Consider the following 25946-nt stretch of genomic DNA (forward strand, 5'->3'; position numbering starts at 1 on the left):
TTATGCAAGCCTTTTGCAACAGAATCAGCGTTATTATGAACAGCTTAGAAATTTAGTCTGAAAGTGGAAACTTGTTTTAATGTGAAAAAAAAGAGTAAACATAAAGCAAAAGTAAATGCATTAGTCATTACTGATGGTTTAGTGCTTTAAAAACAGAGTACTATATTGGAATTATGTGTTGGAGCTTCAAGATGCAGACTGTGTCTCTGATGTGTCATAGATTCAAGTCTTGGGACTCCAGATTATCATTTTGGAAGCTAATGGCACTTATTTGCAAATCTAGGCTGAACTGTCCCAGATCAAAAAATTAACATATGTGAATTCTACTTTTGTGTTCTTTTCAAGAGAAAATAATTTTGATGGCATTCTGTGTTGTGTTATACAGAGGTCAAATGATGTTTCCTCAGTTTGTCCCCTGAAGGATTCTGTAGCCTCAGGCTAGGTCACTGTTTCCATAGAAATCTGTGGCCAGGGGCAATGATCCCAAAAATACTCATTGTGTTATCATTCTTGCACATGCCATTGAAAGGATAACTAGCAAAAATAGAAACCAACACTTGTAACTGACATCATGAAATTGGGTTAGTTGCAGCCACAGCTCTGAGGATTTAGCAAGAAACATGTATTGATTCTTGCTTGTAATTACAAACGAGGCTGTATAGTTAAAAAAATTATTAAAAAGAAAATATGTTTACGAAATTATGAGACTGAAAATGTTTTTTTAGCTTATCTTATTATATATGATGATTAGGCAGTTTGACATTTGTAGGTGTTTTATTTATAATGTTAGTAATTCCTATTTATTGCCAGTTTCCTAAAGAATTACTTAACAGCAAGCTGAAAAGCAGCATTTCACTGCCCCCTCTTGGTAAAAGTCTTGTCTACCTTTGAACATAGCCAACATCTCCAACAGGTGTGGCTAGGTGTAGTCAGAAGTGTGCTTTAGGGCACTTGTAACGCACCCTGGAATACACTTCTATACCACTACAGCAAGGTGAGAAATTAAACCATCAGAGGTCAGCAAAAACAAGATTTTCAACTTTTGTCTGGTTGGTCTTTAAGTGTTTTAATGCCGATTATACCAATAGGCCTTTAGTAATTTTGACAGCAAGAAAAGTAAAGGTGTAAATAATAAATTGTTTTCAGGATCCTAGTATTATGCATGGTGGCTCATTGTCATGACTTAAATCATGTGACACTGGAATGCACCATTATAGATGATATTCGTAACACTTGTGCTTTTCCTACTATGACTAGTCATTTTTTTCTGCGCTGAAAAAGAAATATGTTATGTTATTTTTTTTATAGTAATTCAGTTGTAAAAGCAAAACAAATGGGGATAAAAATATTTTTGTTGGGTGCATGAAGTATAGCCTAAGTTATGTCATAGTGGCTCTTAGGAAGCAGTAAATAGCCTACTGTTCAATTAAATTATAACAAATAAATATTAAAAGCATTAATATAAAATTATATAAAAAATCTTTTGCTGTAAGGATTGAGACTTTTAGCAGTATTATCAACAGCATTACTTAAATCATAGTCACATTTTAATATATCCACTTTATTAGTTATTATTTTTAGAATATGAATAGAAAGAATAGAACTTTAAAATAAAAATGTTTCATTCTTTTCATCCAAGATCTTTGGGGAAGTCGTTTAAAAAGTATTGTTAGAAGTTTAGGTCCATGAAAATACTCCTCTGTTCTATTTTTAGTATCTTAAAAAAGGAAACTCAAATGTTCTTTTCCTCAGGAACTTCCAAAGTTCATCTGGGGGATTCCAATCCCAGTCCAGTTGGGGAATGTAATTGATCCAGCGTGAACCGGGAATGCCCCGAGGTCTTCTCCAAGTCAGTCTTGCCCTGAACACCTTAGGGAGGCAGTGTCCTCAATTGGTATCTGAACTCCTTAATGCAAAGGAACACCAGTTCAAAACTCATGTCTTGTGGAGTCAGTGAGCTCTTCACTACCCAAAGCACATGACCATAGATGAGGGTTTGAACAACGTGTGTAGGGGAGTTGTGAGCTTCGGTTTATTCGGTTGCTCTCTCTTCATCAGCACACTCTTTGTCTCTATAACAGATTAGGTTATTTATGGAATTTTTTAGAATCAATCATAATGATTATATTTAAATGAGTGAATAGTCATTGAACATACAGTAGTTTAATACCCCCCCCCCCCCCCCCCCCATGTGGATCAGACACAAATCCTTATTGTTGAATTAGCTACCAAATAAAATTGGACTTTGGTCAAAAGAAATTTGATCAGTGGTAATATTTTACTTTAACTAAGCTGTGCTGCTGTCTACACAGTTGCATAACAGCTGTTAATAATTGAATGTCAGGCAGTTTTTTACAGCTTAATTGCAACAGCAGTAAAATGGTAATTATATGCCCTGAACATGCTTATGGCAAACTTCTGCCAGCTCTTGGCGACCTACTCCTAACCTACTGCTGAGAACCTTGAACTATCATTGATCTGACTCTTCATCCTTGACTAATCTGTATTATATCAAAATGATACAACACAGTATTGACATGCTTTGACAATAAGGAGTGAACAGTTCCCATAAAAGAGGCTTTTCAAATATAGAAATTCACTACATTAACTTTGTTGGAACTTGAGCAATTCTTATAGCTAAACTAGCTCAAGCATCCTTAAAAGCTAGACTAATTCATAGATATATATAGATATATCTATATATCTATATATATCTGTATATAATGCATCAAATAGGTTTGTGTAATGTAAAGGGTTTGCTTGTAATGGAAACAAAGAATTATTACGCTACTGTTTTCAGTGAAAAATCTCTAAAAATGGGCACTGTACTGTACACTGCCTTCCCAGTATCAAACGGCAGACAGACAAAGTTAGTGACTAGCTCGGGGGTTAGTTCTGCATTTTTTAGCTTTACAGAGCCACGACCACAAAAGAGGAGAGTGAATGTTGGACTTAAAAGCAGCCAGAAAAACAATCCCAAACAATTCAAACAAAAAGCTAATATTTTCAGTGTCTGCTAGATATACTTACAGCTTGTTCTGCTGCCCACGAGTGGACAAAAAATCCAGTAATTCTTCTTTAAAATAGGCTAGGGCAGTGCAATTGAATATGTTTAAAATGAGCACATATTCAAAAAAGAACTCACATTTTTGAATTAGCTGGTGGCAGACTGTAAAGTTGTTGCTAAACACAGGTCAATACATTTTGAGTTTAAACATTTGTTTTAGGTTGCTGCTATGTTACAGTAGGCTTGCATTTCTGCTCCATGTCTCCTGGTAAATACACAATTATAATACAATTTTGTGGCTGCTGGTCTTTATGGTGTCCGCTATTAAAGCATGGGGATGTTGAATATTAGCAACCGATGTTTCTTAGTTCTATAGTCAAGCTGGAAGGGCTGAGGAGAGCTGGTGTTTAACAGAGTGTAGCTGCTATAGTGATTACTCTGTTTAGCAGGTGATTGATGAGAAGCAGGGCTGGAAATGTCACTTGCCCTGCTAATATATTTTCACCAGCGGAGCATAGGAAAGGCGGTGTTAATACATTTTAATATGTTTACTCCAAGGAAGCAGAACAGAAATGGAACTTTTCAGGGCTTGAGTTTTTTCTGGTTAAATGTGGTTTAGGTCTCATCTTATAACGGCAGATTGCAGAGCCATATGTAGATAGGATATGTTTTGCTATTGCAGTGTTTGGTATTATCCGTACACACCCAAGTTCTAATCCATTGGTGTTGTTTACTATGCAACTTGTGATTCTACAAGCCCTGACTCATTAGGCTGTGGTTTATTCTATGGTATTCTCTGTGTTGTAGAACAAAGTGAAGTCTGTACACTGATTGCCCTCCTTCACTGCTGATCGTTGGGAATTAGAGCTGGAAGCATCACTGGCTGGCAGACTTAAAAGGAAAATCCAACATCCAGAATTGTCAAGCAGAATTCAGATATGTTGTTCTCATTATCTTGGACAGTGCAGTCACTATTTGAGATAATAAACAGCTCTCTGTCCCAAAGCAATAAATGCAGGAATTAAAGCTCTGATCTGTAATATCATTGGGATGTACAGTGCAGCATGCGGCTTTGAATATGAACCAGATGAACCACAACCACACAGTGTTTGTTTGTGCTTCTTCGTAGTAGGCATCCCTTGGTTTTAAGTGTTGCTGTGTATTCCAGAAAGCTTGATCATCACTAGAGCCAAGGTAATATTGATTTCTCTGTTTAACATCGGGCTGATAAGGTTAAAACTACTGGAAATATCACTGGAATACTGTACTTCTTATTGCATGAACATGAACATTGTGATATACCATGAGTTACCAATGTTCATTACTAGGGCTGCAGCTAACAATTATTTTCATTTTCAGTTGTTTTTCTGATTATTTTCTTGACTGATCGATTAATTGTCTTGTCTATAAAATGTCAGAGGATACTTTTGAAAGCCCATCAGAATTTCCTAAAGCCTGAAGTGAAGTCTTCACATTGTTTCTTTTGTCTGACCAACAGTCCAAAATCCAAAGATATTAAATGTACTATTACAGAAGCAAAAGAAAAGCAGCAAATCCTCACAAATTACAAACTAGAACTGCAGAAAATTTGGAATATTTGCCTAAAAAGTGACTTAAACAATGAATTGGTTGTCAGCACCTCCATATCCCTTCTGAAAAGGTATTCTTGATTTATCCCTCTCCATGTTGAATCTCACTGCTTCAACTGGCACCCTACGTTTCTGTCTTTAAAGGGGCATTACCCTGAAAACCACTGCTCCTCTTACACATATCCCAAAACAAAATACTGCAAATCTATTTAGAGGGCTCAATTGGATGGAGCAAAGGTGGTCTGCTGGAAATATGGCGTTAGCTGCTGACACATTAAAAATAGAGGAGCACAGCAGGTGATGAGGGGTTCCATTCAGCTATGGCCAGGAGCCCCATTAGTGTTTGGTTGGTTAGAGTTATTATGTATTATGTGTCAGTGAAGCTGTTAATACATTTACGCCATGGGAGAACTAGCGGTGCTGGGGAGTCCATTTAGCTCAGGGACTTTGGCATCTTTCCAACAGCAACAACTCTAATACGTATACACCCTGGGAACTGAGTAGAGGTTTTAATGGATTATGGATTGCACCAATTGATAGATGCTTTCAATGTGAACTCTGGGTGTCAGCACAGATGTGTACGGGGAGTGATTTATTCAGGCTCAAAATGGTGGGTGGTGGGCGGGTAAAATTAAGTTGTCTGCACTTTTCCCCATCAGTCTGGGAACTCTGCTATAAAAAGGCCAAATCTGCAAATGCAGTATTGCGCACATTGTTGAGTTGTGACTATGCAAAAATCAGAAGCTTTTTTAGAAAGCGACTTATTGGACTGAAGAGCTTGTGTCTTGGTGAATGAACGGGAGATCTGTGACAGACACTTTGAATATATTTTGAGGATGCAGATTTCTTTTTTTTTTTTTAATTTCAAAACTCTACTCTGCCAAAGTTTTAACCACTGTGAAAGATTTTTTTTTTTTCCAGACAAATTTCAAATGCTAACATCTGTCCAAATCCCTGTTTGGCATTATGTGCACATGGTCTGACATTCATTCATGTTCCGCTTGGTTTTAACTTTACAGCCCCCCAGAAACCAAACAAGAAATTAGTAGTTTTTGCCAGGTATGGGAAGCTAGATTTGAGAAAACATCTGTTCCAACTTTGGCTTGTGGCAAGTTACATGCTGTGGATACCGATATAGTTCACTCCAGTTGTTTTGTTACTGTGAGGTAAGTAGAGGTAATTTTCCACTTTTATTCCACATGTTTTTAGAGTGTGACAGCTCCCAAAAAGCATCAAGCACATACATTTGATCAGTTGGAATAGATGCATGACACACAAATATCACTTAATTATTTTTTACATTTAGTTTCTATTAATTCATTTTGTTTGATTCTCAAAGCTCATAGATCCTTTTGTTTGGTTGGTTTTTTGTCAGTTTTTACATGTACTGTACTGTATTTTTTATCACTGGGTGTCAACAGTTTGATTGTGCTACAGAAGTGTTTTGTTTGTTTTTTTTACAAGTTTGTAGATATTTTTGTTTCCACCCTAAAAACTGGTCATTATTGGAGTTCAGCAGTTTTAAGTGATTGACATATTAATCCAAAATACCTATTCCATAATTGTCACCATGTGCCTAGTAATTCTTACTATTTTTAGCTGTATTTAACTTTGTCCATTATTATATATGGAATTGAATAATGGTGTCTGTCCCTAGTGCACTGCATTTACACCATAGGGAGAAAGTGAGAGGTTTCGGCGGTTGGCTTTTATCCACCAGCAAATGCTTTAATAAGCCAATAACAACAGATTCAAGGACGTTTTGCTTTGCTATTTTTAGTAGATGGTTAGCTCATATGCATCACTATATATTTATACTGTGGGAGAAGATTTTGAACTTCTTTTCAGCAGAAGCTGTTTTAGGCCTGACCTTGGATGTCACACACACAAAGATGGAGACCTGTAGTTTTCATTGTAGGCACAGCTCTAACAGAACAACAGTTAGTGAGTGTAAAGAAACTGTCTTAGGTTTGATCTTTGTCCGCACGTCTACTTGAGCAAGCTCTCTCCAAAGGCTGGCATTGTTATAGTGTGGGGTTTTGATTTAAGTAGTGTCCTGCCATAGAATTATCTTGTGGTTGTTTGACAGTAATAGAGAAACTGAAACTAATGGTGGAGAATGAATAATTGTAAAAGAATGCGTAATTGTTTGGGGGGGGTGAATAGGATGCAATTGTCTATGTACAAGGATTCTGCAAGACTGATAATAATTTATTTATAATTTAACAAAAGCCTTTATCAACACCTCTCTCATCCACCCCCCCTTCCTGTCTTCCTACCTTATTCCTTCTGGCTCTCATCTTTTACTTCCGTCATCCTTCATTTGTTCCTTCCCCCTAACACACCTTGTCCTTGCCTTCCTAACTCTTTCCCTTTCCTTCCTCTTTCAATTCTGCTCTTCACTTTATTCCACTTGCATGTTACTTCCTGTTCTTAGCCTCACCCTCATCACATTTCTGTTTTTACTCACCTCTGCATCGCTGTTAAAATGATGAACCTGGCCTAGAGTTGCCATGGCAAGAGCCGGAGGGGACAACACACACACACACACACACACACACACACACACACACACACACACACACACACACACACACACACACACACACACACACACACATATATATACAGGAATGCCCATACAAACACAGCGTAATACACAAACTGGGCTTCAATTCCTCCATCAATATTCTTAAGGCAGCCCCAGTAACTCTTTCTGTACAGTTGAGCTTTCCTCACAACCATGTATATCGAAAGAATCATATGGCTGTCTAGACCTTCCCCAGGATAACATTGGATAACACTGGAAGTTGTAGCAAGTGTGTGTGAGTGCAGGGAAATGGCCATCCCAAATTGGGTAAAAGGAAAAATATCAGTGTATTTTAATAACTTGGATACATAATTGTAAATTAATTGCAAGATAGGCAGTACCTATATAGGGTACCACCCCAACAAGAAGCTTTTGATATCAAAAGATACAATTTTGTATCTTTGTATCTAAGAGTGTACACAATTTCAGTGATATGAGAATTTTGATTGCTGGATTTCTGTGTTTGGAACATCTTCATTCCCAAAAAGTAGCAGATGAAATGCGATAATGAGAAGCCTGCATTTTCCTCAGTACTCTAGAAGAGCACACAGTTCCTTGCGCTCATCTGACCATTTTTTATGCCTCTGTGCCGGTGACAACATTGGCTAGAGGCATTATGTTTTTGGGATGGCTGTCCATCTGTCACCCCATTCTCGTGAACGCGATATCTCGGGAACACCGTGAGGTAATTCCTTCAAATTTGGCACTAACATTCGCTTGGACTCAAGGATGAACTGATTAGATTTTGGTGGTCAAAGGTCAAAGTTAATGTGACCTCACAAAACACGTTTTTGGCCATAACTCAAGAATTGATACACTAAATATGACAAATTCACTTCATAGCTTTTATTTAATTCCTCCAAAGTCTTCATTAGATATATCATATGTAAACTGCAACTTGAATGGTTGGCAGGGCATACAACCGCAAGGCAGTAATTCTAGTTGCATTCTGATTGGTCCAGAACTACAATGCACTAACGCTAATGCAATAACCCCAAATGACCTCATGCTACTGAATAAAATTGCAAGCAGCTAATTTGAAGTTTACCAGGAATGAGGCAACAGCTAAACAAGGTTGTATAGTACTAATTAAAGACAAGGCAAACAAATCAAAGCATTGTGCACACAGCCATTATTATTCTTTTAATAAAAATTTTAAATTGGTTGCGATAACCCAAAATAATACTTATTATTGATTGCAACTTAAAACAAGCTTTTTGTCATTAGTGATCTGAATTTAATGAAAATGACTCACTTACCCTCTTATGAATAGCACTCCTCACATTTTGGACAAGGGGTCAGCAATTAGGTTCAGCTAAGACACACTTTTTCCTCCACCACACCCTGAAAGTCAGTGCAGTTTGCTGACCAAGGCCTACAGTGTGTTTCGAAATAATGTGGCTTTGGATAATATTTTTTAAATGTCTGGAGGTACAGTAAACAGCTACTGTAGATTTATTAAGGTTGAAGTTTCAAATGTTCTTGCAATAGCTTGAGCGCAAATCCTGGTTCATTAGGTCTCCCATAATTTCAGGCTGCAGAATGTGCAGACAGTATTATGATATCTTTATTCACCAGAGCCAGTCAGCTGTGTTTTCTTTTCACCCAAACATTTGCTGTTAGAATATATTCAATCTTCATCTGTTTTGGTGAGATACAAATCATTTTTGGTTAAATCAAACCGAGGAACTAGGGAAGGGAAGGGAATAAAAGACAGTGATATAAAAGATGATATAAAAGATAAATTATTGTGTAGATTGTTTTTATTGATCTTCTTATCTAACTAGTGGCACAAAAGTAAAGAACCGCATTTCGCAAAATGTCAATCTATTCATTTTTATTTCAGTACAAAGAACAAAAACACATGAAAAGCACATTAAAAATACATGCTCGAAATAACCATTAGGATTTTGTAATCTGTTGCATGGCAATATTGATTACAGCTTCACTTAAGAATGAATAATTTTAATATTACAAAGGTGAACAAAATGAATTAAGAAAAAAGTCTCATTCCTTTAAGTGCAGTTATAAAGCTCATCACTTTCAGTGTGCACGTATATCAATATAAAATCCCCATCTCTCAGATCTTGTCAAAATGTAGCTAAAGTGGTCACCAATTCATACTATGTCTCACATCCATTCTCCATAGCTCTGCAGGCAATCCACTGTTTTGCACAGTACAGCAGAGCCAAAGGAGTATGATGTGATTCAAAAGTATATCAAACCAGACTGCACTGTTCAACATTAGAGGACTGAAAAGAGAGCAACCGTATTGCCAGAATTTAAATGGTTTCTCTCAGAGCTGGAGGAAAAATGCAGCTGTAGTTAAGTATGAGATTATCTGGATGCTGACAATACTTGTGAACATTTTATCCTTTCAAAATACCCCCCTATTCTTTCAGATGACTTCTTCAGACATCGATCTAAATGAGGGAATACCTTTGTGCACCAAACTGGCTTGTTATAACATGGCGGCCTGGCAAACACAGGACTGTACGGTCACATAAGTGTGACTAATGACTTGGCTCCCTTGTCTCATCTTTTCATTGCTTCTTTCCCTCCTTCTGCCCATCCTTCAGTCAGCGCTTTAGCTTGGGCTTTGAATTTGGTTCTGTGGCTCACCTTGTTAATACAAAGCGGGCAGCACGTTTGCACAGAGGACAGCATGGTCAGCTGAGTGTGAGTAACTTCCCCCTGATTCACGACTTCATACAATCCAAATAATGAGTCAGTTAGAGTAAATTATACATGCTTAGGGCCCACTGCAATTAGTTCACCTCTCTCTTTTCCTGTATGACAGGAGTCTCTCCTCTTTCCTCTTCTCTTCTTCCTCTCACCCTTTGTTTTCCTCTCAGCCCTCCACCCCTCCCTCTTTCTCTCTGTCCTAGTTCTCATGGTCTCATGGTGAAGCTTTGTCTAATTACCATGCTAGCGTTTAATTGGAACAGTGTACACAAACACATGGATCGACTGACTAAAAACCCCTTACATGCAGACACATGGCACTGTGCATGCCCATACACACAGGCACACACACACACACACACACACACACACACACACACACACACACACACACACGCGTACAAAGTGGCCATTTGGATACACATTACATGGACACATTACACACCCCAGAAATTAACATGCTCCATTTATACAAATACACATAACACACAGCGTACACCGGGGTTAGATGCTGTGGAGTTTGTCCAGGTTGTACTACAGCCACTGTGTTGCTGCCCCTTCTGTGGAGCTAAGGCATGTTGGCTACAGTCATAGATTGATTTTGGCCTAGTTATACCATGAGCTGCCCGTAGCCGCTCCCACTGTAGAGCTGTGTCATCTAAGAACGGGCAAGAAAAGATGCACACTGGAGAAAAGGTGTACATACACACCTAAATAACAGACAGTCACTTTCACATATTTTTAGGTTTCTAGGAAACCAAGCAAATGAATCTTGATGATATTTGGTATTTGGTATTTAGTTCTCACTGTAGTGAGTGTAAAATAGGAGCAGTTTGAATCTATCTGTACAGATAATTATGAGATATATTTGAGCTGTGGTTGGCTGCTTGGTTCCTTTTTGGACTGTTGATGGATTGATTTGATTGTTTTTGGTTTTATTTTATGTAGTGGACACATGGTTATTTTTATATAAAAAATAATCTAGATATGACTAACTCAACAACAATTTTCATGTTCTTCTTGTCTGTGTTTCAGTCCTGCCTAGCCATACATGTGGCACCCCCGGCCTCATTCCAAATGGGGTCATTCATGGCTCGCGGTACAACATGGGGGACAAGATCCGATACAGCTGTGAGTCAGGTTTTGTATTGGAAGGACACAGTATCCTCACATGTATTGTGTCACCTGGCAGTGGAGCACAGTGGGACTTCCCATCACCATTTTGTAGAGGTAAAAAGAAGTTCTTTCTTTCTTTCTTTCTTTCTTTCTTCCTTTGATTCATTGATTGATTTCTTTAATATCATTTAGATAAAATAACATACAGTAAATTGTTTAAAATTATTACTTCTATGGCAGCATTTGGAGCTTCTCTTAAAAAAAATCACAGAAGTATTTCATACTTTAACTGATATGACAACTAGCAAAGACTCATGTCCCAACACGCTTACCCACCACTGTAAGCTCAAAAGTGAAATTTATTTCTAGAAATGTCTTTATTCTACTTTTATTGTTGCCTAACTCCAACAGTAAAAGTAAAATAAAAATAAATAATCTAATTGCTGGAATTATAAGAATCGAAGGACCTTAACCTAAGGTCACACACCAAAGGAAGATGGGAAGCTTTGGTGTATTGATTACTTTTAAAGTACAGCAAGGTCTGTCTCAAATTACGTAACAAACCATAGTATGAACCAGATGGAGCCAAAAATCCTCAAGCAAAGCCCTTCTAATGGTTCATTAATCTACAGACAAGGACAGATGTGTCCAGGTTTTCACCATCAGGGCCAGTAGATGGTATAACAGCTCAGCTCGGGGATCCAGTATCTTGTGATGAATTGCTGCAAACCTCACTTTAAATTTTTTTCAGAGGCTTCAATTCAGTGATTCATTTGCTTTGTTTTGTCTAGCAAATATGCTGATTCCTAATAATACATTCATCTGTTATTTGTTAAGTCATGATCAGAAATGATAAATTTAGTACTGTGAAAAAATACCCTAAAATGTTTGTGTTATTAGTAAATAAGTAAATCAATCAAAACTTTATTTGAATAGCACCTTTCATATAGAACAGTGCAATTAAAGGTATTTTACAAATGATTGACAAGCTGATAGTAAGTAGTAGAAATGCAAACAGGAAAAAAAATTGAGACTAATGCACATGAGAAATAAAATGCTAAAAGGGAGTAATAAAACTATTTAAAAAAGATCAAAAGACAATAAACAGATACAACACAATAACAACAAAAATAGCATTATCCAGCCAGCCCAAGAAAGAATGCACCAAAATCAATGTATGAAGTATGAAAAATACTTGTGTATGTTAGAGAGTCACTTTCTTCATACACTGTCTTACCGCTCTGTCTCTCCAGCGGAGGGAGCATGTGGCGGTACATTACGAGGCACTGCGGGTTCAATAACCAGCCCCGGATACCCTGCAGAGTACGACAACAACCTGGACTGTACATGGTCAATCCTCGCTGAGCCCGGGGACACCATAGCTCTTGTCTTTAATGACTTCTTACTAGAGGACAAATATGACTTCCTGGAGATCAGCGGGACCGAAGCACCAAGCATATGGTAAGATACATGTCATACACATACCAGAGTGCTGAGTAGAAAAAAAAAAGTCATGTTTGAAGTCACGGGAGTCTTTGTGGAAAGTGGCAGGACTGAGGCATCATGTTCTGAATGGTGTATAAATACATAATGAAAGCAGACAGACACAACCATCACTGACATTTGAGAGGTGAAGCAAAGTGTTGTGTGTTTGTGTTTTAGATCTACAAGATATCAAACAAATACAAAAACACACAAAAACAAAGTGGACACCATAGCCTTGTTCTATAAATTAGGTGGGGATACAGGACACTTCGTTCTTAGAATTAGCAGCATAGAGGCTTCATTGTCCTGTTAGCTGACTGGTTCATTTGAAAGAAAACAGTTGTTTTTTTTCCTCTTTAATTTTCTCTAACTTTCAACAGGCACATTTAATATTAAAAGGGAACTGATGATGTTGTTGGGGAGGACAGATAGACCTGATTGATTAGCTGCACGGATTGATTAGAAGTCCTGTTGATTTTCCTGATTTATTCAAATCCCAGAGGGAAGGTGATATATTGTTGTTTTCACACCCATTTTTTGTGGTCGTTTGAAAATTGGCACTTTGTTGTACTAGAACACACTGGTTTTTAAATTTAGAGCGCAGCTGGAATTCATGTTGGTTTGTTCAGAATATCACACGTCTCCACTGAAGGCTCAGATGTGTTTCTGCAGGAGTGGAGACAGCCTAATGGTAAAGCATGCAGGGTTGTTGTTAGTTGAAGTTGCTGGAGCTGCTAGAAAAATCTAGAGAGGGAAAAGTGAAAAAGCAGTTAGGCCATCTTCAGTAATAACAGCATGCCTGTGAGCCAGGTCTACTCAGAAATCAACATTAGTAGACTGGAATTTTACTTTTCTTGAGAGGAGAATGCAATATGTCTCTGTAATCTCTAAGAAATAAGATGCATTCACTCATTTTCTGCCTTTTTATCACTTCGAAAGTGTCCCAAAGATCTGCAAAACTGTTCAAAGTGACATTGCACTTTCAATTCAATAAATAAAATGTCTATGCAACCAGGTATATTTATATCTAGAGGAGACAATGTAATGAGGGAATGCTGTGTAACAGTGGAAATACAATTTTGGAATTTTCTGTATTAATCTTTTCTAACTGGTAAATGGTGGTGTTGATTCCTTAAAGTGCATTTATAGATCACCATGTCCTGCAGAAACTTTCTCATATTTTTCATGCTCTCCTGACTCAAACTGATGTATGACATTGTTTTCTATGCGTAGAAAATGGTTCATGATTGTGGCACAACTTAGAGAGGAATAGAATGGATAAGTCGACAGATAAATAAATGGATTGAAGGAGGCAGAGAGGAAAGCACTAGATGGAAACAAAAGGAATGGAGAATAATTGCACATTTAGTCCTGTCACCAGCACAGCAGTACACATCAACCATGGCATTTTCATGATACCGTTTGTGTGTGAGTATAAGTTTGTGTGTGTCGGTGTCAGGTCTTAAGTGGCCCTCTGACAGTATGAGCTGTTGATCGTTTCTCTAGGCTCTGACAGATTACACACACCCAAATGCGCACACATACACACACACACACACACACACACACACACACACACACACACACACACACACACACACACACACACACACACACACACACACACACACACACACACAGCTTGACTCTGACAGTATAACATTCAAGGACCACTGTCATCCCACCCTCTGCAATGCAGGGGGAAAACAGGGAGTGTACTGGAGAGTACAACCAACATTTTGTCCCATTGAAAATAGTGACTTTAGCAACTGAAGCCTTTTGACTTGATGATTTCAAAGGAATGGTCTTAACATCCAAAAGCATTCACGTTATTAGGCCGGCTAAATACAAACAGTACTGTTAGGTTAACAGTCCTGCATTCTAGAAGGAGGTAATTTGGCAACTTGTTTGATGAGCCACAACAATAGCCTGTGAAATTATCCGCTACAACAAACAAACATACAAGTTGCATAAATTTATTTCTGCACATAAAATAAATTAAAAAAAAATAAAAATCAGATCACAAATATATGTCTTGTTATGTTTTGGGCAAAATATTAAGATATATAATATCCAGGTAAAATGTATTGTTTATCTTACATATTTAAATACAAGCCAGTTGAGTGAACCCCCAAGGTTCGCATTTGCTGTTGATTTCCACTGAAGCTATGGAGCACAAAAAAACAGCCAGAGTAATTATGCGTGGTAAATTGTTTTCTTTTTTGTTGTTGTTGTTTGCTTTTTTCCCCCTTTATTATGTAGGTTGCAGTGATGCTGAAGAGGCAAAATAGAGAGGGAGAGGGGGACATACAACAAAAGTCCCAACAAAGGCCATAGGCCTCCCAGATACCTTGTATATTTGAGCAAAGTTCACTGATCCGGGCCTAAAACAATATAATTATATAAAGGTAAAATCAAATAGGCTTCTGCCAATGTACAATCTTTTACAATCCTAAGTACCTTTCTCCAGAGGTGGAATTAAAAGATGACTGATGTTTTCACTGAGGCATGTGGGCAGGTCATTGTGAAAATGACTGACATCTGACAGGACCACTGTGATGGGTTCTTCCTGTTTACCAAGAGCTTTTTCTGATTGGCTGTCCCAAAAGCAATTTCCTGTTTCATGTTCCTGTCTGCTAGCTGGCAGGTTGAATGTCAGGTTGTCTAGGTGTCACATATACACACATACCCTCAAACACTGCTGCACACACACACACACACACACACACACACACACACACACACACACACACACACACACACACACACACACACACACGCACACACATTAGTACAACTGTACTAATTGAATGATTTAAATCCAGTTTGTCAGAATAAAATAGAAATATGGCCACCTCATTTCTTGTCATTCCATGAATTCTTCCTTAAGACTGAAATTTATTTCTGCACACAGTTATAAGCAAATGTGTATCCTGTTTTTGGACTACTCAAGTATCAGAACATTGACAGAAGACTACAGCTAATGTGACCTTTGTTTCACCAGGATTATTTGCGGAATATAAATAAGGCTGCACGGAGGATGAGAGAGAGAATGAAGGCAGACAACTGAGAGACAAAGAGGGAGAGAGAGACAGCATCAGGGAATCAGAAAGAGAGATTTCATGTGACCTCCAAGTGTTAGAGTTCTCTATATTTCTCTATTTAGCAAGTGCAATGTCAACAGGTCACATAGCTGTATCTGTATGCAGTTGAGGAAGACGTCAGTCCTTCTCAGTGCATGTATTTGCTCATGTTTTCCATGAATCAATACGATGATCCAGATTCATCTGGGGAAACCAGTCTTCTGACCAGTAAACTAAATTCAGAGAGAGGCCTTTCCCTGAAAGCCGATAATCCAGTGGAGAGCAGATTGTTGTCATGTGTCGCGGATCACCTTGGATTTTTTCATTTTTTTATTTCACATATGTTATTTTAATGCATAATGAGCCTAGACATTTGTGAACTGACCTAATTTCTCCATAATTGTTTTTACTGTAACTTTTAGTTTATGTTAGATGTATAATGACATTAAAATGTTGACCTATGACCCTGTTTCCATGAACATCTACTATTGGCTAACTATGAATACTGGATTTCAGAATATGAAATGTGTACAGGGCATCTAGTCAAATAATCAGTCATCTGGTATTTGTAATTAATGTTGGAAATGTTTAAAGATAAAGGGTTAAAGACGAGTTGATGATCCCCGACTAATAATGTGACAGCCTCCACAAAAGTATACTTTAGTGCAACTATGTTTAATTTCAGACCAATATCCTCTAAATACTCTAAATACTAAATATATCAGCTTCTTTTAAATGATTACATCCTATTTAGAATAGCATGGGTTCTGAGAACATAGATAATGAAACAGGAATGCACAAATATCTGCAGACACATCTGCAGAAACGTTGCACTGTGCTTACCTAGCCCTTGGTAAATTCACTGTACATGTTTATTTGTGTGTACCTGGATTGTGGTGAATATGAAGAACACATAAACAGCTTATCCTAATAAAGCCATTACATGGAAAATAGGCCATTATATGTAATGTCGTTACAGTTGCTATCTTCAAATCTGATTACATTTTCCTTCTGATTACTTAAAATGAGCTGTGTTTCATTAATGTTTACAGCAGGGCTTCCTGCTCCTGAACCCCTCTCCTCTTTTTCTACACCCTAACCTCTGCCTTTCTAACCTTCTCCTCTTCCTGCATTTTTCTCTCTCGTTTTTTCTCTATTCTCTGCACTCCCAACACTCCCTCTGGCTATCCCTTCTTCTTCTCTAAATTTCCCTGCCCCCTTTCTGCTCTCCTCTCCGCCTTTGTCTGACTCTTTCAAAGCGCAAGACAAACTGAAATGCTTAAAGCCCAACCGTGTTAGTGCTGTCATTTTCTTCAACTGAATGAATTCTTACACTGCTAAAGGCCATTATATCCAAGGAGCACGACCACCAGCAATTAATCATATTTTGTTCCTTATTGCTCGCTACATTATTCACATTGATTTTAAACCTTTTGCCAGTGCGGAAAACTTTGCTATAATGTATCATCTCCATGATAGTCAAGGATTTTTTAATAAGCAAGGGCTTCTAATGGTGATTTAAAGAGGTTGATGGAATCTCTGAATTTCCTCACTGAAATCCTTTCTCATACTGTATCTTTTACAGGCTTCTTAGTAAATCAAATGCTGTGTTTGCCTATTATTCCATTATTTGACTAACAGGGTCTTTGCACATAATGTGATGAAACTAATACTCACAAATCTTGTCTCCTACCATAATCCATGACACCTGCAAGAAGTCATGGGCCTGTTTTAATGGGTCTACACATGACAAATGTATTTTCTAAGAAAACCTCATTTTAAATCCTAGCACACAAGATTTAAAGGTAATGCCACACCTAATGTGAACGACATAGTACAACCAAAAATTTTAATGCAAAGCACCTCTGGAGTTCAAAACATAACTTAGACAAACGTTAATTTACTCGTTCATGATGTCCCCAGAGGATGAATCCTAATGACTTTGTTGATCCTGTGACTTTTTCTACTGCTTGACTCTGACAGTATAACATTCAAGGACCACTGTCATCCCACCCTCTGCAATGCAGGGGGAAAACAGGGAGTGTACTGGAGAGTACAACCAACATTTTGTCCCATTGAAAATAGTGACTTTAGCAACTGAAGCCTTTTGACTTGATGATTTCAAAGGAATGGTCTTAACATCCAAAAGCATTCACGTTATTAGGCCGGCTAAATACAAACAGTACTGTTAGGTTAACAGTCCTGCATTCTAGAAGGAGGTAATTTGGCAACTTGTTTGATGAGCCACAACAATAGCCTGTGAAATTATCCGCTACAACAAACAAACATACAAGTTGCATAAATTTATTTCTGCACATAAAATAAATTAAAAAAAAATAAAAATCAGATCACAAATATATGTCTTGTTATGTTTTGGGCAAAATATTAAGATATATAATATCCAGGTAAAATGTATTGTTTATCTTACATATTTAAATACAAGCCAGTTGAGTGAACCCCCAAGGTTCGCATTTGCTGTTGATTTCCACTGAAGCTATGGAGCACAAAAAAACAGCCAGAGTAATTATGCGTGGTAAATTGTTTTCTTTTTTGTTGTTGTTGTTTGCTTTTTTCCCCCTTTATTATGTAGGTTGCAGTGATGCTGAAGAGGCAAAATAGAGAGGGAGAGGGGGACATACAACAAAAGTCCCAACAAAGGCCATAGGCCTCCCAGATACCTTGTATATTTGAGCAAAGTTCACTGATCCGGGCCTAAAACAATATAATTATATAAAGGTAAAATCAAATAGGCTTCTGCCAATGTACAATCTTTTACAATCCTAAGTACCTTTCTCCAGAGGTGGAATTAAAAGATGACTGATGTTTTCACTGAGGCATGTGGGCAGGTCATTGTGAAAATGACTGACATCTGACAGGACCACTGTGATGGGTTCTTCCTGTTTACCAAGAGCTTTTTCTGATTGGCTGTCCCAAAAGCAATTTCCTGTTTCATGTTCCTGTCTGCTAGCTGGCAGGTTGAATGTCAGGTTGTCTAGGTGTCACATATACACACATACCCTCAAACACTGCTGCACACACACACACACACACACACACACACACACACACACACACACACACACACACACACACACACACACACACACACACATTAGTACAACTGTACTAATTGAATGATTTAAATCCAGTTTGTCAGAATAAAATAGAAATATGGCCACCTCATTTCTTGTCATTCCATGAATTCTTCCTTAAGACTGAAATTTATTTCTGCACACAGTTATAAGCAAATGTGTATCCTGTTTTTGGACTACTCAAGTATCAGAACATTGACAGAAGACTACAGCTAATGTGACCTTTGTTTCACCAGGATTATTTGCGGAATATAAATAAGGCTGCACGGAGGATGAGAGAGAGAATGAAGGCAGACAACTGAGAGACAAAGAGGAGAGAGAGACAGCATCAGGGAATCAGAAAGAGAGATTTCATGTGACCTCCAAGTGTTAGAGTTCTCTATATTTCTCTATTTAGCAAGTGCAATGTCAACAGGTCACATAGCTGTATCTGTATGCAGTTGAGGAAGACGTCAGTCCTTCTCAGTGCATGTATTTGCTCATGTTTTCCATGAATCAATACGATGATCCAGATTCATCTGGGGAAACCAGTCTTCTGACCAGTAAACTAAATTCAGAGAGGCCTTTCCCTGAAAGCCGATAATCCAGTGGAGAGCAGATTGTTGTCATGTGTCGCGGATCACCTTGGATTTTTTCATTTTTTTATTTCACATATGTTATTTTAATGCATAATGAGCCTAGACATTTGTGAACTGACCTAATTTCTCCATAATTGTTTTTACTGTAACTTTTAGTTTATGTTAGATGTATAATGACATTAAAATGTTGACCTATGACCCTGTTTCCATGAACATCTACTATTGGCTAACTATGAATACTGGATTTCAGAATATGAAATGTGTACAGGGCATCTAGTCAAATAATCAGTCATCTGGTATTTGTAATTAATGTTGGAAATGTTTAAAGATAAAGGGTTAAAGACGAGTTGATGATCCCCGACTAATAATGTGACAGCCTCCACAAAAGTATACTTTAGTGCAACTATGTTTAATTTCAGACCAATATCCTCTAAATACTCTAAATACTAAATATATCAGCTTCTTTTAAATGATTACATCCTATTTAGAATAGCATGGGTTCTGAGAACATAGATAATGAAACAGGAATGCACAAATATCTGCAGACACATCTGCAGAAACGTTGCACTGTGCTTACCTAGCCCTTGGTAAATTCACTGTACATGTTTATTTGTGTGTACCTGGATTGTGGTGAATATGAAGAACACATAAACAGCTTATCCTTAATAAAGCCATTACATGGAAAATAGGCCATTATATGTAATGTCGTTACAGTTGCTATCTTCAAATCTGATTACATTTTCCTTCTGATTACTTAAAATGAGCTGTGTTTCATTAATGTTTACAGCAGGGCTTCCTGCTCCTGAACCCCTCTCCTCTTTTTCTACACCCTAACCTCTGCCTTTCTAACCTTCTCCTCTTCCTGCATTTTTCTCTCTCGTTTTTTCTCTATTCTCTGCACTCCCAACACTCCCTCTGGCTATCCCTTCTTCTTCTCTAAATTTCCCTGCCCCCTTTCTGCTCTCCTCTCCGCCTTTGTCTGACTCTTTCAAAGCGCAAGACAAACTGAAATGCTTAAAGCCCAACCGTGTTAGTGCTGTCATTTTCTTCAACTGAATGAATTCTTACACTGCTAAAGGCCATTATATCCAAGGAGCACGACCACCAGCAATTAATCATATTTTGTTCCTTATTGCTCGCTACATTATTCACATTGATTTTAAACCTTTTGCCAGTGCGGAAAACTTTGCTATAATGTATCATCTCCATGATAGTCAAGGATTTTTTAATAAGCAAGGGCTTCTAATGGTGATTTAAAGAGGTTGATGGAATCTCTGAATTTCCTCACTGAAATCCTTTCTCATACTGTATCTTTTACAGGCTTCTTAGTAAATCAAATGCTGTGTTTGCCTATTATTCCATTATTTGACTAACAGGGTCTTTGCACATAATGTGATGAAACTAATACTCACAAATCTTGTCTCCTACCATAATCCATGACACCTGCAAGAAGTCATGGGCCTGTTTTAATGGGTCTACACATGAAATGTATTTTCTAAGAAAACCTCATTTTAAATCCTAGCACACAAGATTTAAAGGTAATGCCACACCTAATGTGAACGACATAGTACAACCAAAAATTTTAATGCAAAGCACCTCTGGAGTTCAAAACATAACTTAGACAAACGTTAATTTACTCGTTCATGATGTCCCCAGAGGATGAATCCTAATGACTTTGTTGATCCTGTGACTTTTTCTACTGCAAGACCAGCAGGTTGACATTGGTGGTTTTCAGTGAAATTTCTAGAATATTTCAGTTGATTTGCCATGAAATTTGGTACACACATTCATGCCTCCCTCAGGAAGAACTATTATAACTTTTATGATCCCTTAATTTCACGGTTAAAATCATCATCAGGTCAAAATTTCCAATTTTTCCAAATTTTGTTTTATGAATAAATACATGCATAGCTAAACCTTCAACCTGTCTCCCTTGTTACTGTTGGTCACTACTGACACAGTTTGATGATGCCACTTCCAACAGAGAAAGTAGAAAAGAAATAACATGCATATTAACACACAAAATAACTGGTAATCATACAGACTACAAACCAGTAATTAAACGTGCAATTACCATTTATTTTCTATTACCTTTGACTTCTCTTTTTTCCACACTTTCTCTCTGATTCTCTGCTCTCGCACTCACACACACACACACGCTCGCTTGCATGCACTCTGTTTCATTTTTAATTACTTCATTGGCTGTGATAGAAACAGTAGTGGCAAAGTAATTTCCATTCAGTCATCCATTTTCTAGTTGCTTACCCAGGTCATTTTCTAGTCATTGAAAAAGGACAAAAACCATTCGTTCAGTGGCAACAGAGTAAAAACAGCCGCCCAGATTAAATTTTTTTGACAACCTCTTGCACCTTCTTCTTCCTGAGTCACAGTCAGTGCCAGGTGCGAGATGTAGCTCCTCTAGTTTTTCCTGGCTCTCCCTCAGACCACCCTACCATACCCCCCCCCCCCCCCCCCCTGGTGGGCTAAGAAGGCGTCCTTACTTTTGCCATAACTACCTTAACCTCCTTCTTTAAATCAACATCAAAGTCCTGCTGTACGCCATACCTCTAACATTCTTACAATTGGCAAGCGTGACAACAGCCACTCCCATTTCATCAAGCGGTAACTACAATCTCATTTTTGTCTACTTATTGTCAACAGTGCACACGAGTGGCTGTCTGTCTCATGGATTCTCAGGGGAATCAGAGATGACTGTCTGATGAGCCCAGAAGAATAACATCATCTGCAAACAGAAAAAATGCCATGCTAATGTCACCGCCGATTGTTTAACACAAACAGGGCGAAAAGTCAAGGACCACTACTGCCTTGTTTGAACAAAATTGATGGCTCTGACACAGCACCTCCCAAAGAAACCATTGGGGAATACATCCATGACCATCTTACAAACCCCTAAAACACATGTAGACAAGATTAGTGAATCTCCATCACCCCTGAAATAACTTCAAGTGGATAAAATGCTGATCCATTTTCCCATGAGCAAGACCGAGCCCACATTGCTTTGCATGAATGTTTTAGGTTATGGTGAAGTTTATCAGGAAGATTTACCCTTGTGATTCCTCAATCATTTGAACAAACCCTCCAGTCCCTTTGCTGAAAATTAGTGTTTCTATGTCAATTCAAAGTGCAGCATCTTTGGATGAACTTTGTCCATCCTCAGTACATGGCCATGAAATTTTGAGTGACAACTGGCGAAGAAATAGGCTCAGACTTTTTCTGTTTGTTTTTTTTCACTATTTGCTCTCCCCTCATCCCCCTCTGTTACATTTGTTTTCATGCCTTCCTTTAGGTCCCTTTCTTTCTTTTACTCCCCCTCTTTGCCTTTTCTCCCTGCTCCCCTTTTTGTAACCATTAGCCCCCTCTTAGTCCCTTTTCTCCACTTTGAAACACCTCTCTTGTCCTATTATTACATTTACATTTTAAATTATGTTTACTGGCTGTGTGTGTGTGTGTGTGTGTGTGTGTGTGTGTGTGTGTGTGTGTGTGTGTGTGTGTGTGTGTGTGTACGTGTTTCTGTGTGAGTGCGAAGGTGTGTTATGGGATTAAAAGTACCCGTGTACCAGAGTTTTGCGCTAAACACTTGGAATAAACAGCTATCTGTTGTGGATAATGTGCTTTCCAACTTTTTTGACTTGTATCCACATGTCATTTTGCAGATGCTTACATCCACCAGGACTTGGAATAAATGCAGCAGTACAATAAACTTAAAATAATGTATTGCCAGCAATGCAAGGGAAAAGGGAGGACAGGGGCCAAAACAAAAGTGCCCAGGCAGTAGGAAGTTATTTCTGTGTCGTAAAGTTCATGTATCACCAAAAAACTAAGCACAGACAGACAGCACAGAAATACCTCTCTCTTGCTTTTGGTTTCTTTCTCCCCCTCTTCTGTCTGTTTTGTCATTTGGCCTCGCTGTCTGCATGTCTAGTCCTCTCAGATCTGTCAAACTTCTCCTTTTTTTCTCTCCTACTCAGCGTTCCTCTTTGTTTTATCTTTATGAGTTCTTTTTTCATGTGAAATTTTCACTTCTCTCTTTTCTCCCCCCTTCTCCATCCCCTCCTCTCCCCTTTCCCATTACTCCTCCTCCTTCCAGCTTCACATGCTTTCTCATTTATCTCCATCCCTTGCAATCTGGTATTTGTAATGTCTAACCTCATTTAGACTTGCCTTTTTGTCTCACCTTTTCTCACTTCCGACCTCTCCTCATGGCCGGTGTAACCTCTCTCCTCCTGTTCATTTAAGTGAATTTCCTGCTCTCACCTCCTTTCCTATGTTCTTCATCCATCAGGCCCCTTTGTCTCTGCGTTTGCCCGAAGGTTTTTCTCTAGCCTCTCCCTCCTCTGCTTTTGTCCTTCCTCTAAGTTCTCTTTCTCTCGCATTTCTTCTTGTAGTCTTAAAACCAGCTTTACTGTTTTCTGTCAGACCTGTCTATTATCTGTCTCCTCTCTCCCCTCCTTCTCCATCTCCATCTCCACCTAACCTCTGCACTGCAGCCTTTTGTTTCCTTTTCACCATGTAGGCTTGTCTTCTTTCAAACTTTTATCAGTCTCTCCTCTTTCCTCTTCTTGTTTGCTCCTTCCAGCCCCCACCCGCCCCCCTTTCAGGCAGTTTCATCCCTCTGTCCTCCTTCTCTCTGACCTCTTGTTTCTCTCTCATTCCAGTGTCATGCAGCTGGCCAGTCCCTATGAATAATGGAAGAGGTGCAGCATGTCTTGCACTTTTTATCTGTTTTCTTTCTCTATTTTTTTCTCTCCGACGCACAGTGAATTTGTTTATTTGACTTAGTTAAACTTAGTCTTATGTCAACATGCAAACATGCATCCTTTTAATTCTATTCATTTAAGATACCCACACTCATTATTGTCCCTGACCTTAATCTTAATCATCAGCCCTACATACCTTAATTCAGCCTTTACCCTGATCTTAATCTAGTCCTAATTCTATCCACCTCAACCTCAGTGCTGACTCTAAGAAAGATATATGAAAAGAGGCTGTTTTTCAGGGAGCTCACTGTAGATTTGTTAAAGTTGCAATTAATCGATACCCTACAACTAGTGAGCAGAAAGGAGATGCCAAATCACCAAAATGTGAGAAGAAACCTAGTGTTTATTTAACTACGGAGGCGAAACGAGAACAAATCTTCCAAAACACAATGTATAAAGCAACAAATCCTCCAACTTAAACAAGCAGATAGGTCATTTGTCCCTACCCTCTGAAACAACCCATTGGTGCACCTCCTGTACTGGACCTTCATTATCACGGCTACAATAATGAATACGAGGCTAAACTTATGGACTGGTCACTATGGGTGTTTTTCTTCGGGACAGAAATGTGCTGGTAAGACTTTACCATTAAAAGTTAGTCAACACCACACATTTAGTCCCCACTAAATTAAATCATGTTAAAAAACTGACCAAATATGACTTAATTTTCATACAAATATGACTGTAATTGTACAAAAATGCTCAAGTTCAGTGAATAATTACTTTGGAGATGACCATTTTCCAGAGATGGAAACTAACTACATTTACTCAAGTACTGTACTTAAGTACAGTTTTGATGTACTTGTACTTTACTCATACTTCTATTGCATTACATTTCATAGGGAAACATTGTACGATTTACTCCACTACATTTCTTTGACAATGCTTAGTAGTTACTTTGAAACACAAGATTATATTTACTAAACCTCTCATTAGCTTCTACAATATGATGCATTTATAGACTGATTTGCCCAACATTATTTAAACTAGCTACAATTACCACCTCAACCAGCTAAAAAAAGCATTGACTGAGTGATAAAATTACACCAATTGTCATTGCTCTTTCAAAATGAAAAATCACAGCACAGCTGTTGTCTTTAACTACTGTGTATGATGATTTTGTCAGACGACGTCACAGTTATAAAATCAGGTTTTTAACAGTGCAGAGCAGCATCTTGGAAATTACTTGGAAGTGAGTGCTGGTTCACATTTCAGTTGCTACTTCATACTTTTACTTCTACTACTGACAACAGAAACACAAAAACATGTAAACAAGAACAGCTTTTTTAGGCATTCTGCTGTATTAAATTACTATATATGTGAGCACAGAGAGTGGGAGAGAAACAAACAAATAAAGGGCGCTCCGGCCACATACTTGGTTTTGACCTGGTCTTGTTTTTCTTCTATGCAAGTAAAATTAAGAACACAGGACTTCGAGGTGTAATGGAATATTTTAATAATGTGATATTGCTGCTTTTATTGAATTGAAACTTAATATTACACAATTATACCTATTCCACCACTGCCAGTTCCCCCGTTTCTCAAAGCATCTGTCCATGATGATTACCAAAACAATCACACTATGGATGACATGGTCCACAGTCCAGTCATAAATATTAATATAAAGCCCAACTAATTATGGTCTTGGACATATATGCAGTGGTTTCCATCAAACAGCCATAATAACACTCTGTTTCTTACCTAGGTTTCCAAGCTAGCTATGTAACAAGTTCTGTTTTTGTCATTTCATTTATTTATAAATGCACTGACTGTACTATAATTTGATTTGGGTATTACATCTAAAACATTAATCCATTGTCATTTATACAATATATATAATTCTAACACTCTATATTAGCTGATAAAGTAATAACCCAGCTGATTCTTCCACTGTTGTCAGTTCACTGTCATTTTTGCATTCACTTCAATATAGAAACTTATCA

At 38.0% G+C, this 25946-nt stretch overlaps 1 protein-coding gene across 1 annotated transcript in view; it reads left to right on the forward strand.

Annotated features, from left to right (window-relative positions):
- Nucleotides 1-25946, forward strand: part of LOC120789161 (CUB and sushi domain-containing protein 1-like) — a 298034-nt gene that overhangs the window by 87433 nt on the left and 184655 nt on the right. The window contains exons 3-4 of the mRNA XM_040125711.1: nucleotides 10907-11101; nucleotides 12241-12448. Of these exons, the coding sequence (XP_039981645.1) occupies nucleotides 10907-11101; nucleotides 12241-12448 (403 nt within the window). The remainder of the gene's footprint in view (nucleotides 1-10906; nucleotides 11102-12240; nucleotides 12449-25946) is intronic.

Source organism: Xiphias gladius, chromosome 1 (assembly GCF_016859285.1).
Source record: "Xiphias gladius isolate SHS-SW01 ecotype Sanya breed wild chromosome 1, ASM1685928v1, whole genome shotgun sequence".
NCBI classification, from domain to species: Eukaryota; Metazoa; Chordata; class Actinopteri; order Istiophoriformes; family Xiphiidae; genus Xiphias; species Xiphias gladius.